This window comes from Anarhichas minor, unplaced genomic scaffold, assembly GCF_050575085.1.
Source record: "Anarhichas minor isolate MPS153535 unplaced genomic scaffold, ASM5057508v1 ptg000004l, whole genome shotgun sequence".
Taxonomy (NCBI): domain Eukaryota; kingdom Metazoa; phylum Chordata; class Actinopteri; order Perciformes; family Anarhichadidae; genus Anarhichas; species Anarhichas minor.
Window position 1 is genome coordinate 5993956 of NW_027466450.1, and position 13305 is coordinate 6007260.

Genomic DNA, 13305 nt, shown 5'->3' on the forward strand with positions numbered 1-13305 from the left:
TCATGAACTCTGTCCTCTTTCACCCAGACTATCATTATAAACACAAAAGTACTACAGTAAAAGTAATATCATCCACACTGTACCGTGCAGGATCTACCCTAATAGTGTTTTATTTTGTATTGTATTATATTATATCATAGTCATTGACACTTTTTCTATTAAAATTAAATATAATTTTCGCCTGTTTTTACAGAGAATAAGACTTTTTGTGACTCAACAAAATATTTAAAGTATCTGGTAATATGAACATTTGTAAAAATGTCAAATTAAATATTTCCCCCTGTAATGTACTGGAGTAGTAGATACATTCAAAATGTATTGTATAGATTAAAGTAATATTAATTATTGCTCTCAATATTACCTGATTGATTAAATTATTAGTTTGACCTATATTCATGAATCAAAATGTACCAAACCTATCTTCTTCTTGATTACTATATCTATTTCAAACAAAGCATTTAATATCTGGTGAATAAGAAAATGGAAATCTGCTTAAACATACAGATGTAAGCTGTATAAAGCTTTCCCTTTTTCTTGTATTTGTTCCTTCTACCTGTGTAGAAGATACATTTATTTACCCTTTCTCCTTTAACACACTTTCACTTGTGGACCAGAGAAAGTTATCCAATTCTTAATCTCTTAGACAGTTGAGGCAGTATTTTACCCTGTGAACAATTTATGTATAATCAAGGTTGTCTCATTAGGATTTGATTATAGAGAATGTCCCATTTAATGCTGTTTTGAATGGACTTCCTCAGGGCCTCATCCAGTTAGTTCAATGTCACCTGTCATACACATGTTAATATTCAACAGAAGTCAAGTCAGAGAAGAAAATGTAACACATTTCTCTTTTTATCTACAAGGAGTTCTTTGTCACAACCTGCAGTGTGTGGCTTGCCTGGCATAGCCTCAAATAAAATATAGGAACCCTATGAACTTCATATAAATCATCTTTGTTATTTGTGAATTGGGAAAATTGACAATGACCGTTCTAACACCATTTTCTGTCAAATGCACTGAATCACAATTTGTTTACCAATTAGGAAACTGTAAACTGTTTGTGTTTATTTTCACTTCACATACAGTCCTAACACATTTCATGTGTATCACAAACATTATATATGATGATAGATGTTTTTGTATTTGTTTGTTTGTGTTTTTCGTATTCTGTAATAGAGTAGTAGTAGTAAAATACTACAAAAAGTAAACAAGTACAAGCAATGTATCCTACACGGTCTTAGTTTTATTAATGTTTTGGGTGCCATGTTCTCTTTTATAGGTTTTTAGTTTCCATAGTGTCAGATCCAAACGGACACTCTTGTGTCTTGTGTTCACATTTGAGCTGGTAATCATTAGTCATTCAGTTGCTAAATATTATGTGCAAAAATAGATGAACCAACTGGACTTTGTCACATTGCTTCTTCTTTTGAGGATTACTGATTACTCCTTTATTTTCTTTAATGTTAATATGATACTTGACCTTATTTGTGGACCGAAACGTGCGTTTAAAATAGATCTTGCCAAAATGTAATGACTAACTGCCAGCTCACTTCCTTCCTATTATTTGACTTTCCGGCACATGCGTCCATCCCTCGCCACTAGAGACGCAGGCAAGATGTCCTGTCTGTAAATCATCACAATGAAACACATGTCCATGGTGTAATTTGCCCATCTGGGGCCATTTTATTTCTTCTCATTTTCTTGACTCTGTTAAAAGACAGTTTACATATCTTAAACCTCCAAATGTCAGGCTTGCAGATTCTGGCTTTTGTCAGCGGCCTGGCCGGGCTTGGTGCCACTATTGGTGCCACAGTGTCCAATGAATGGAGGGCCACCAGCCGGGCATCCTCAGTCATCACAGCGACCTGGGTGCTCCAGGGTCTGTGGAACAACTGTGCTGGAAATGCCATTGGAGCTCTGCACTGCAGACCACATCATACTATCCTTCAGCTGGACGGTAAGCTAAACTGGGGTCAGAGTTTCAGGGCGACCACAAAGCAATATGTCTGTTCTCACACTGCTGCGTGACGCATTTGTCTATGTTAACGGAGCGATTGGAAACACATCTAGTGGGTGAACATAGCCTATGTGCTGATATATGGAGAGGTATTGTATGTATACTGCAGAGGTGCTTTACATAAAGTGTTCCTAAATATGTAATCTAAATATTCTTCAACACAGAAACAAATGTTAATCTTGGTTTCACAAGCACGCATCTGTGATGTATCAAGAACCATTAACCTGCTGCCAATTTCTTTCAAAACTCAAACTCAGTAAATTCAGTGCCTATTTTTTCGATAGTGCTTGTCACCACTTTTCAATGGGTTCAATACATAAATAAGTCTTTGAAAGTACTATTGAAGGTTACTGGAAAAGTTATGAAAAAATGTTGTGAAATACATTATTTTTAAGTGATTGATTAAGGTGCATCATTAGGTATATCTTATAGAGGATACAGTCTGATAGCATTTAGTTTTTTGTCAATGAAAGAATGAGATTATATTCATTTAAAAAATAATCCAGACTTTTATCTTGAGAGTCAGATTGTGTCCTTTTTTCTTATCTTTTACATGATCATTGCTGATATAATCACAAATTACATGTTACCTCGACAAGCATTGTTTCAGATTTACAGAAGAAATAAAATGTATGCTAAAAAACATAAGTAAATAATTATTTCTTTCACAGATTATGGCCCATGTGTTAACAGTGGCAAATGAGTAATCCGTTGTTGGAAATGTCAAACTGAGCGTGTCTGAGTCACAGCTTCGACAGAGGAGGTAAACACATACCTGTTGTTGGCAGTAATGGGCCAGTAAAGGAGAAAATAATAGTCAGACTTCATTAAATTCTAATCATGAAATCGTGTGATCCCTTTTCACCCATATTATATGTTGTTTTATTCACTTTATATTGAAGGGAATTTGCTCTTTGTTTGTAATCAAATATTTTTGGATTATGCACAAAATTTTCTAGTGTTTTGACTTCTGTGAAAAACATTTGTTGTTGTTGTTGTAATTGTAATTTCGGCCACAAGAGGCTGAAGTGCACTACTACCCTATGCTCTAAAATAGGACTAAAAGCTTTCATGTATTCCCCAACAGCAGATTAAAATAAATTTCTAGCCAAAAGAAAAACATGACAGTAACGTCACATAACTTGCCAACATACAACACATGTACCTTGAGTTTCGAGTGCATAAAGAAATTAGTAGTCACCTGGAAGAAAATGTGAATGATTGTATTGCTATTTATTGTAGAACATGGGGTTTTGGTGTACTTCAGCCTCTCGTGAAATATTACAACAACAAATACTTACATGGCAAATCTTTCACAGGTTAAAAACAATACCTCTCAGGGCTTCCGTATAAGAGTGAATGACACACTGTTAATAAGTTATTTAAATCCTGCTACTTTGGGTCCTTGAGGAAGTTACAGCACTCTTGTTATGCAGGTGGCAGTGCAAGGTGAAAGGGACACATTCACTGTATCCTGTCTCAAATGTCTGCTGTGGTTTCTCAAGACAGATTCGACTCTCGAGATTTATGAAGCTTAATATTATTGTTTTGTCGAGGCTGTCAGAAAGGTGCAGGTTCACCTTTCATACATTTTGTGGTGTGGACGGACAAAATAACAGGAACACCTTACGATTTACATTTGGCTCACGCCTTGTGATGCATTTTTAGTTCAACCTACCCTCGAATAGGAATGACCACTAAAAACATTGTACAAGTTAATACATTAATTATGTAACACGACTCAGAATAAATACTACGTGTTTGATATGGAAGTACATCAACTTTTAATTCAGTAAACATTTTATGTTAAAAAATTCCACTTTTAACAAAGTATTTTTCCGTTATGGTATCAATATATTTACTTATTAATCTAGTCGTTTGAGTGTTGGACTTCATGCTCATCACAATGCCCACTCAAAATAATATGCACACACACTAACACAGAGCAATACATTAACTGTGCATTGCTATGATTTTAAACGTCATAACTGATGTTATCATCACACTTTCTACATTCAGAACTTTCAGTCCCCATCACCTGTGACTGTAAGTCACAGTGACGTGCACTGGACGGGGGTGGAAGACGCCATAAAGACCAATGGCCACTTGTTGATGTTCAGGGCCAAACTCCTCCCTACAGAATATAACAGTCCACAACACATTAACTATCAATCGCAGCCTATCCATCGAACTTACTAGTGTAGCGCAAAGCTACATTTTCAACACTCCTCACTAGCCAGGGAACCATTAAACAATTTCAGATCTCACCAATTTAATTGGACGTCACACCGCAGTGTGGAGGAGTCCTCTGCAGAACAAGCAGCATGTTTCAGCAGATCATGGCCTTTATTCTAAGCTCTTCGGGGTGGGTGCTGGTGTCTTCTACCTTGCCGACGGACTACTGGAAAGTATCTTCACTTGATGGAACAGTCATCACCACAGCTACCTACTGGTCCAATCTGTGGAAGGCCTGCGTCACTGATTCAACTGGAGTCTCTAACTGCAAAGACTTTGCCTCGATGCTGGCACTGGAGGGTCAGCTCGTTGTTCCCGTTGTTAATGGATTCTTGTTTTTTCTGCCTTTTTTGGTCAATCATGTTGAAATGATTTCCTGTTTGTTTTTCTGTTAGAGAACACTGGTTAATGCCTGAAAGAGTTGATGTATTTTTTCTATCTTTAGACTAGTGCTGACTCATCCTCAGTTTCCAAGTGCCTGTTTTAAGTGTTTAGCTCCTTCTCGGTCTAAACTTTGGAAGAAAATTCTAGTTGAAGCTCATTGCTACTCAGGACTGATAGATACCCTAAGGCCTAATTCAAGTCTTCAAGGAACAACTCATTTACCTCCAAATGTGTCAATGTTTAGCGTGTGTTCCAGGAGCTTGAAACCCATAAAGGAGATTTACTCTGACCCTCAGGTGTTTTTTCCCACGGCTGACTAATTTCAGGGGTTAACTTCCAAGGTACAATTTGCCACGAAATCACATCTTAATGGGGCGTTTCATACCAAGACAGTCCCTACACTACTGCGAAGTGCCTGAAAACAATTAGGGTTAATTGTGACAAATTGTTTTTCTTGCTTTATGTGTAAAATGGTCACAAGGTCACAAACCCATTGACCTTGTGGTGTGCAGATGTGAGACTACAGGGAATGCAAAACCACAGAATGGAGCCCGAGAAAGTAAAACTCTTTTGATTGCATAGAAGTTGACCTCTATTTTACATTTGCAGGCTACATTCAAGCATGCAGGGGATTGATGATTGCAGCTGTCTGTCTGGGGTTTTTTGGTTCTATATTTGCCCTTGTTGGAATGAAATGCACCAAAATTGGAGGAAGCGACAAAAGCAAAGCCAAGATTGCCTGCTTTGCAGGTGTAAATTTCATTCTTAGTGGTAAGTACAGTCAAATTATCTCTACAATATCTGTAATTATACGTGTGGTCTAATTAGATTGACTTTTTTCTTGTTCTTCTCAGGCCTCTGCTCACTTTCAGCATGCTCCCTCTATGCACACCGGATAACGACAGAGTTTTTTGACCCAATGTATATGGCACAGAAGTAAGAACTGTTTTATTGTTTCAGAGAGTGTTCATAACCTATTCAGAAAATGATCATCATCAACAAGTATTGGTCTTTCTCTGTAGGTATGAACTGGGAGCTGCTCTCTTTATCGGCTGGTCAGGTTCTATCCTCTGCATCATTGGAGGCAGCATGCTCTGCTTCTCCATCTCAGGTTCTTTTACCAAAAGGTACTTTGAGTAACACATACGTTTCTGTTATACGGTAGATACACGAATGATCCATTTCTGTTGAAACATAATTTAATTTATGAAGACGAATCTGTGTTCTGTCTCTTTCCAGCCACAGTCAGGCAAACTATACCTACAACGGTGCTGCCTCACATTCTCATATCTCCTCCTACCCGAGAGGGAAGGCAAAGTCTGTAAACCAGAGGCCGCCTCCAGACTACAGCAACTCCTCCAGGACGCAGCACTTTGATAAGAATGCATATGTGTGAGGGATGTGAATAAACACTTTTAGTTGATGCCAATCGTGAGCCTTAAAAGAGGTACTGTACAATGTGTTGCTGTTAATCTGTGGCTCATCAGGAAGTAAGTTTAGAATATCTAAATGTTTCTTCCCGGGGTCTGAATTTAAATTGTATGATGCAGTTTACTCTCTGATGTTGGGGATTTCTATTTTCTAAGCAGACAGCTTCTGTATTTGGCAGTTGTACATATTACTTTGCCTTGAATTTCAGGATTATGTATGTATTATGATTAAACAACTAAATCAAAAACATACGTAGGGTCAAGGAGGGGCCTCTCTCATCAAATCTTTTGCATACTTTTCTATTTCTATTTGATGTTTGTGGCAATTAAGTGTGCAATATTTGACAAGATATTTCCTTCGTTGTTTGCATCTTTGACTGTACGTAACCTGTAATATGTTAATCTGTAATCACAATATTTAAAATGGAGCCAAACACAGATTCTCTTGTTTTCCATGATTTTAATAAACAAGCTTGAAGAGGGTCAGAAAAGGTCTGGATTTTGTAATTTATTGAAATGTGTGGCTAATGATGAGAAGGCTACGTTTTTTGGAAGAGTATATGAGTGGAAATAAAATAGATAAAAGAAAGAATTGAGTTTCAGCATACCATTTTTCTTTGTTTTCTTGTTTAATCAACAGATTATATCTCCTCATCAGTGATCACATCATGTCAGCAGAGGGCAGCAGTCTTGCATTCTGTGTTGCGTTCTCTTAAGAAGATCCGTGAGAGTCAACCGTTTTATCCGAATGATGTGTTTGACAAAAATAATCAATAGTTTTGAGGTGATTACAAGCATGATCTTTCCTACCACAAATACATATTAAATGTATTATTGCTACATACGAATACATGCAAAAACATGGACTTAAACCTGAAAAAAGTAGCTGGAGTTGGAGGGAATTATCTCAAGTGGGTGGCACACTCCAAAACGTTTACAGTAAACATCTCACGCAATCATACAGAGCCCTCATCAACACTAATGGCACACGACACAGACACAATGTCCTCCTGTCCTGAAACAGGAAACGACTCATCATCCTGCTTAACGCTGACCTGACGTTTGGCGTGTTTTGAGCTTCTACCCAACTGAGTGGACGATACCTGGGTTAATTTAGTGATTTCCAAAATGAAGAAGCGTGTGCTCCAAGTACTTGGCTTCTTGATTTCATCACTGGGATGGCTGTTTGTGCTGTGCACCATGGCCATGGACTTTTGGAGGATCACGCAATTAGGAGGACAAGGGGGCTCCTTTATCATCAAAGTGGCCTGGTACTGGTCCAATTTATGGAAGGATTGTTTCACCGATTCCACAGCCGTCACCAACTGTAGAGACTTCCCTGTGCTTTGGACTGTCACCCGTAAGTATTTCACCTTGAATTGATAGACAGATTGGCAGACCTGTAATTCAACAGAGCATGGCACAGTTATGGATGAGTGTTCACAGTGGCACTTAGTTCACACCAGTGCTTAAAGTGAGACTGTGTTATGAAACATGAAATAACTTTATGACATATTTTTCCTGAATATGAAAAGTTGAATTCATAAGCAATAACACGCTAGCTTACTTCGTGATTCTTCTCTACCTGTGCTATTGTCGCCCTACCTTTTAGCATATATCCCATTATTGACGCTTCTTGTTGCCACAGTGGCCGCTGTTGAGAAAAAAGTCCATAGACTTACTTTAAGGTACACGATGAAGTGAACATTACTTTGTTTCAGTTTTGTCGGAAAGTTGTCAATATTATGGACATTTTTGAAGGCAAAACCTGTAATAAAATCCTAAAAGATGATTGTATGAATATGTAGTCTTATGTATTCTGTGCATGTAACAAACTAGCATTAGACAGCAGAGCTTCATTTGTCCCAGTGTAACCTTCAAATATTGTGGGATTAAGAATACAACTAATACAATACTGACTTTGACAGAAAACACCATGGCTAAAATCAAGGAATTGTCATTCAACATTCAGTTTTGTGGGAATTTATGGATCACTTTAATTCACATTTCAAGAGGAAATGTAAACTCAATCTAGGGCTTAGGTACAATTTCTGTGCATACTAAGATTTAACATTCTGAATGAAAAGAAAAGTGTGAAGTCCTGTTCAGCGGGTGGAGCAAAGCACAGCAACGGATGAGGGCTGTCAGTGACATTTAGTTTACTGCAGAGCTTAAGCTGAGCACACAATACAATTTAAGTAGTAAGTAAGTAAAAGTTAAATAATTGTAACAACTTTGTCAAAAAGGTGTTAATTCAACTGACTATGGTCATTTTTGGTAAAGTTTGAATTTAAGGTGCAATGAATATTTTGTCATCCCTGCTTCAAAGAAAATCTCAGCAAAACTGAGAAAACTATTATAAGCATAAGCAGTATTTCGTTGTAAAAAGTGTTCACATTATTGTGTCTATTGAATAAAAGCAGCTTCGGCATCCTCCATTTCTCACATTAGCGTCTTTTCTGTCTGAGAGAACTTATTCTGTTGAATACTTTGCCTGAACTCTTTCTTTCTGCTTCGTACAGCTTTTGTCCAGGCAGTACGAGGATTGCTAATGTGCGGGTTGACTCTTGGTTTTTTTGGTGTTGTACTTTGTTTTGTCGGGATGGAGTGCACTTATATCGGTGGAGCTGAGAAAACCAAGGACAAACTGCTTTTTGCCGGAGCAGTGTTTCATATTGCTGGCTGTGAGTACACAACAAACACGTTTGTCTCTGTTAATGACAGAAATGTTTTGCCTTCATTATTTCTTGATTTCAACAAAACCTCTGCCTGCAGGTGTGTCAGATATTTCCGCCTACTGCTTATACATCAACAGGGTTGCCAGAACAACCTTTGCGCAGAGCGTGGGGCCAGGAGTCTTACGGTACTTTTTTTACATCACAATATCATTTTATGAAAAATCTGATGTATTTAAAGTATGTATAGTTTATCATGACTCATGTGTCTTACATTTCTCTAATTCCAGGTATGACCTGGGAACTCCCATATTTCTCGGATTGGTGGGATGTTTTTTGATCCTTCTAGGGGGGATGTTTTACGCTGTGACCGTCTACCGGGTACTTGTCCCAGAAAGGTATTTAAATTCATCCATCTTCACTTCTTTTCCTGTGACTTCTGAGTTCATTCCACGCTATGAACATTTACATGTTTTGGTCTTACAGTAAAGTGGTATATGCCTATGGGGGAGGCACGTACATGGCCCCTCGCTCCGGAAGAAGAACCCTGTACACCGGATACTACAGACCCCCCAGGCAGTATGGCTCTTATTTGGGCTCAGATCCATCCAACAGCTCCAAGATCTCAAAGCTCTCTCAGACAACGCGCACAAAAATCTCAGAAAGAGATGCATTTGTTTAGTTCCACAAAGCTCTTTTTTTATGTATAGTTTCACTAACAATCAGAATATTGCATACTGTAGATAAAATGAAAACCCCTCTGCTTTCTCTTCAGAGCATCATGTACAATTGTATTTTGTTGTTATTGCTGTTGTTGTTTTAATGATCTTGTCAAGTTTTGTTTTTTGGAAAACAGGTCATACTCTGTATAGAATACGCTGTCTTGTGTTTACTTATTGATGTTGTTCACTTCCGTGCTCATTGTTAACTTTGTTGTGATTTAACCAAAGCGTGGATTACTATTGATGACGCCATTGGAATATTTCTAAATTGATACAGTAAAAATGCTAATATGAATGGCAATGAGAAAGTGCATATTTTCACTTATTTTAGTTTGGATGAGGAATTACTTGGTGAGTACACCGTTATCTCAACTGTTTAAAGTGACAGCCAACTACAAAAATAAGACCTAAGTTTTATTAAAGTGATATTATACTAGATGATTTCATAAGCAAGCATACGTGATTAAAAATGATTAAGGACTATTTGAACACTGACTAGACATGTCCTTGTACTGAACGACACTGCTAATGAACTGGTTGATGCAATTTGCTGTTTGTTTTAAAAGTCTGTTACTTGTCTCTTTTATGTGAAATTTGTATGCAGTTACGAACTGTTTGCTGTTTTGTTATTAAGTCTGTAAATATAAAAAAAATAATAATGGCCAGTTGTGTTTCTGAGGATCTTTCTCCCATAGCTGAACTTGAGTATCACTGACACCGAAGCACCATTGATGAAAGAGAGAGTGGGGGAGGGACAATCACTGCATTAGGATGAAGGCTCAAGAAGCTGACAGATGACTCCTTCCTTGTAAGGGCAGAGGGTGTTGTATGTTGTACATATGAGACAAATCTATAATTTTTTCCTATAGAAATTAAACTTGTAGGAGGCCAACTAAAATAAACCACCTGGCTTAATCTTAACTGGTGCTGGAAGAAAAGAAGTCCAAACTGATAGAAGAGATGTACATACACTTTGATCTACGCAGTGTACACTTTATTTGAGCTTTTAATTTAAAGGACCTTCATCAGAGCAACCGTAGTTTGTTCCGATTCCTAATACGAATGTTTATTATGACAAGGTAATCATGTGTTGTGGTTATGTGTGTGTGTGCGTGTGCGTGCATGCATGTCTGTGTGTATCTGTCTGTCTGTCCATGGCTAATCTCGCATACTACTGGACCGCTCAGCCTGATATGTTGACCTCATGAAAAAATTGACTGTGTGCTGACTCCTCACTCCTCTTAACAAGCCTGTAAGGGCTGCAAGTGATACTGCTTCAGTAGCAAAAAGCATTTCCGGAAATTGGTTACACTAAAAAACGAGCCTTACCCAGTCTGTTGCAGACCATATTTAAGCCAACTTGGAGCTTAAACAGGTGTATTAGTAGACAGGACAATTGAGACAAGATCTAGGGGAGATGAGGTCTGCAGCACATGGTGTGATGGAAAAATCCTATACCCGCTTTGTGTGAGTCTTTTAATGCTGAAATAATTCAGGGACCTGGGCTTGATGGCTAATTGTCACATTGTCTCCCTGGGAAACTTGAAAAGAACAGAGTCGTTGTTAATGTTAATTTGGCAGACATCATGTGCATTACACAAACAACAAATGCATAGTCAAAGTGGGACGTGATGGTGTACACAAGCCATGTTCAGCCTCTTGCGTGTGTGTCTTGTGTTTTGCAAATAACACAACACTAATGTAATTGTTTTTTACTGAGGCTGTCACAAAAGTTCATAGTTTGTGGTGTGAATGAGTTTTGCACTTCATGCACACAGTTTACATATGCCCACTCAAAACAGTCCAACCCCCTACACACACAAACAGACATATATGAATCACAGTGACGTGTACTGAATAAGAGGGTGGAAGATGTATTAGAGACCAATGGCCATTTGTTGATGTTCAGGGCCAAACTCCTCCTTACAGAATATAACAGTCCACAACACATTAACTATCAATCGCAGCTTATACATTGAACTTACTAGTGTAGCACTAAGCTACATTTTCAACAAGCTTCACTAGCCAGGGAACTACTAATCAATTTCAGGTCTCACTAACTTAATTGGACGTTACACAGCAGTGTGGAGGAGTCCTCGCTGCAAAATGATCAGAATGTTTCTGGAGATCTTGTCCTATATTTTTGCCAATTCGGGGTGGGTGCTGGTGTCTTCTACCTTGCCGACCGACTACTGGAAGATATTTTCACTTGATGGAACAGTCGCTGCCACAGTTACCAACTACTCCAATCTGTGGAAGATCTGTGTCACTGATTTAACTGGAGTCTCCGACTGCAAAGACTTTCCCTCGATGCTGGCACTGGAGGGTCAGCTCGCTTTTCCCTTTCTTGTTGGGTTCTTTTTTAATCTACTGTTTGTTTCTTTAGCTAATGGGCACATGTAGAAGCTTTGAAGGCATGTTGTCGTTTCTCTTTTAGCCTACTTGTTCATATTTAGACTAGTGCTAATTCATCTTCAGTTTCCAAGTTCCAACCCAACGTTTGTTGAGATCAAGTAAGCACCGTCTGACTGAAGAGCCACAATGTTTTAATGCGATTTAACCAATTAAAAAGAAATGATCATGAAGTATTGGTCTTTGTCTGTAGGTATGATCTGGAAGTTGCTCTCTTTATCGGCTGGTCAGGTTCTTTCCTGTGTATCCTCGGAGGCAGCATGCTCTGCTTCTCCATCGTGGGTTCTTTTACCAAAAGGTTTGTTTAAGTTACATTTACTATGTTTATGTTTCACAGAAGATACATGTATTAATAAATGCTATTGAATCATATAGATGTTTGATTTATGAAGACGAATCTGTGTTCTGTCTCTTTCCAGCCACAATCAGGCAAATTATATCTACAACGGTGCTGCCTCACATTCTCATATCTCCTCCTCCCCGAGAGGGAAGGCAAAGACTGTAAACCAGAGGCCGCCTCCAGACAGCAGCAACTCCTCCAGGACGCAGCCCTTTGATAAGAATGCATATGTGTGAGGGATGTGATTATTAAGCACTGAATATATTAATTTGTAAAAGTTTAGAATATTTAAATGTTTCTTGCAGGGGTTTGAACTTTGAAGGAAGTTGTATGATGCCGTTTACTCTCTGATGTTGGGGAATTTTTATTTTCTATAGAGCGCTCTGCATTGAATTTTAGGATTATGTATGTATTATAATCAAACAGCAAAATTTCAAAATATTTGGTCCAAAATTGTCCTGTTTAATCTAATTTGTCATAATTTTCTATTTTTGTATGTATGTGGCAAAGTATTCATCATCATGCCTTGTGCCTTGTGTCGTGTATGTTGGCAAAGTATGTATTTTCTATTCCATATGTCGATTGTATCTTTGTAACTAATCTCAATCTAAAACATGTTTTGGTCTGTCTGACCTAATCAGGGATATGATCAGCAACATTAGTTGCTGATCATATCAGTAACCGCAACATTACTAGAATATATATATGTATATATAAACCCACACACATACAGGAGCTGCCTCAATCAACTAAATACTGATGATCACCCTCAACTTACTCAAATCATGCACGTCATCTGTCAGACAATAACATTAAACAGTGTAAAAATATACAAAGTAACTCATTATAATGGTACTAATAAATCCTAAGTAACTTTCATGTAATCTAAGATCTCTCCAAAAGTAAAAACAATAAGATAGACAGGAACAAGTGAATCTAAGAGACATTATACTAATAGAGCGCACAGTGTCATTAAACATAGTTAAAGGGAAGATTAAAACTCTTAATCTGTCACAGAGCATTTTCAGTGTCATTATACATTAAATATTACCCTCCCGCCATTAGCATTAAATAGTCACAGGTCAAACAT

The 13305-nt window shown here is 37.9% G+C and overlaps 3 protein-coding genes across 3 annotated transcripts; all 3 read left to right on the top strand.

Annotated features, from left to right (window-relative positions):
- Positions 1-1743: 1743 nt before the first annotated feature.
- LOC142962790 (claudin-10-like) lies at positions 1744-6032 on the top strand. The gene is made up of 5 exons (XM_076103439.1): positions 1744-1957; positions 5246-5407; positions 5491-5572; positions 5659-5763; positions 5876-6032. The coding sequence occupies exons 1-5, from the start codon at positions 1744-1746 to the stop codon at positions 6030-6032; spliced, it is 720 nt and encodes a 239-aa protein (XP_075959554.1).
- A 1162-nt stretch (positions 6033-7194) lies between these two features.
- LOC142962780 (claudin-10-like) lies at positions 7195-9423 on the top strand. The gene is made up of 5 exons (XM_076103428.1): positions 7195-7426; positions 8589-8750; positions 8842-8929; positions 9032-9139; positions 9228-9423. Exons 1-5 carry the CDS (start codon positions 7195-7197, stop codon positions 9421-9423), a joined length of 786 nt encoding a protein of 261 aa, XP_075959543.1.
- Positions 9424-11578: 2155 nt separating this feature from the next.
- LOC142971306 (claudin-10-like) lies at positions 11579-12451 on the top strand. The gene is made up of 4 exons (XM_076111932.1): positions 11579-11789; positions 11901-11976; positions 12069-12173; positions 12295-12451. Exons 1-4 carry the CDS (start codon positions 11579-11581, stop codon positions 12449-12451), a joined length of 549 nt encoding a protein of 182 aa, XP_075968047.1.
- Positions 12452-13305: the final 854 nt, after the last annotated feature.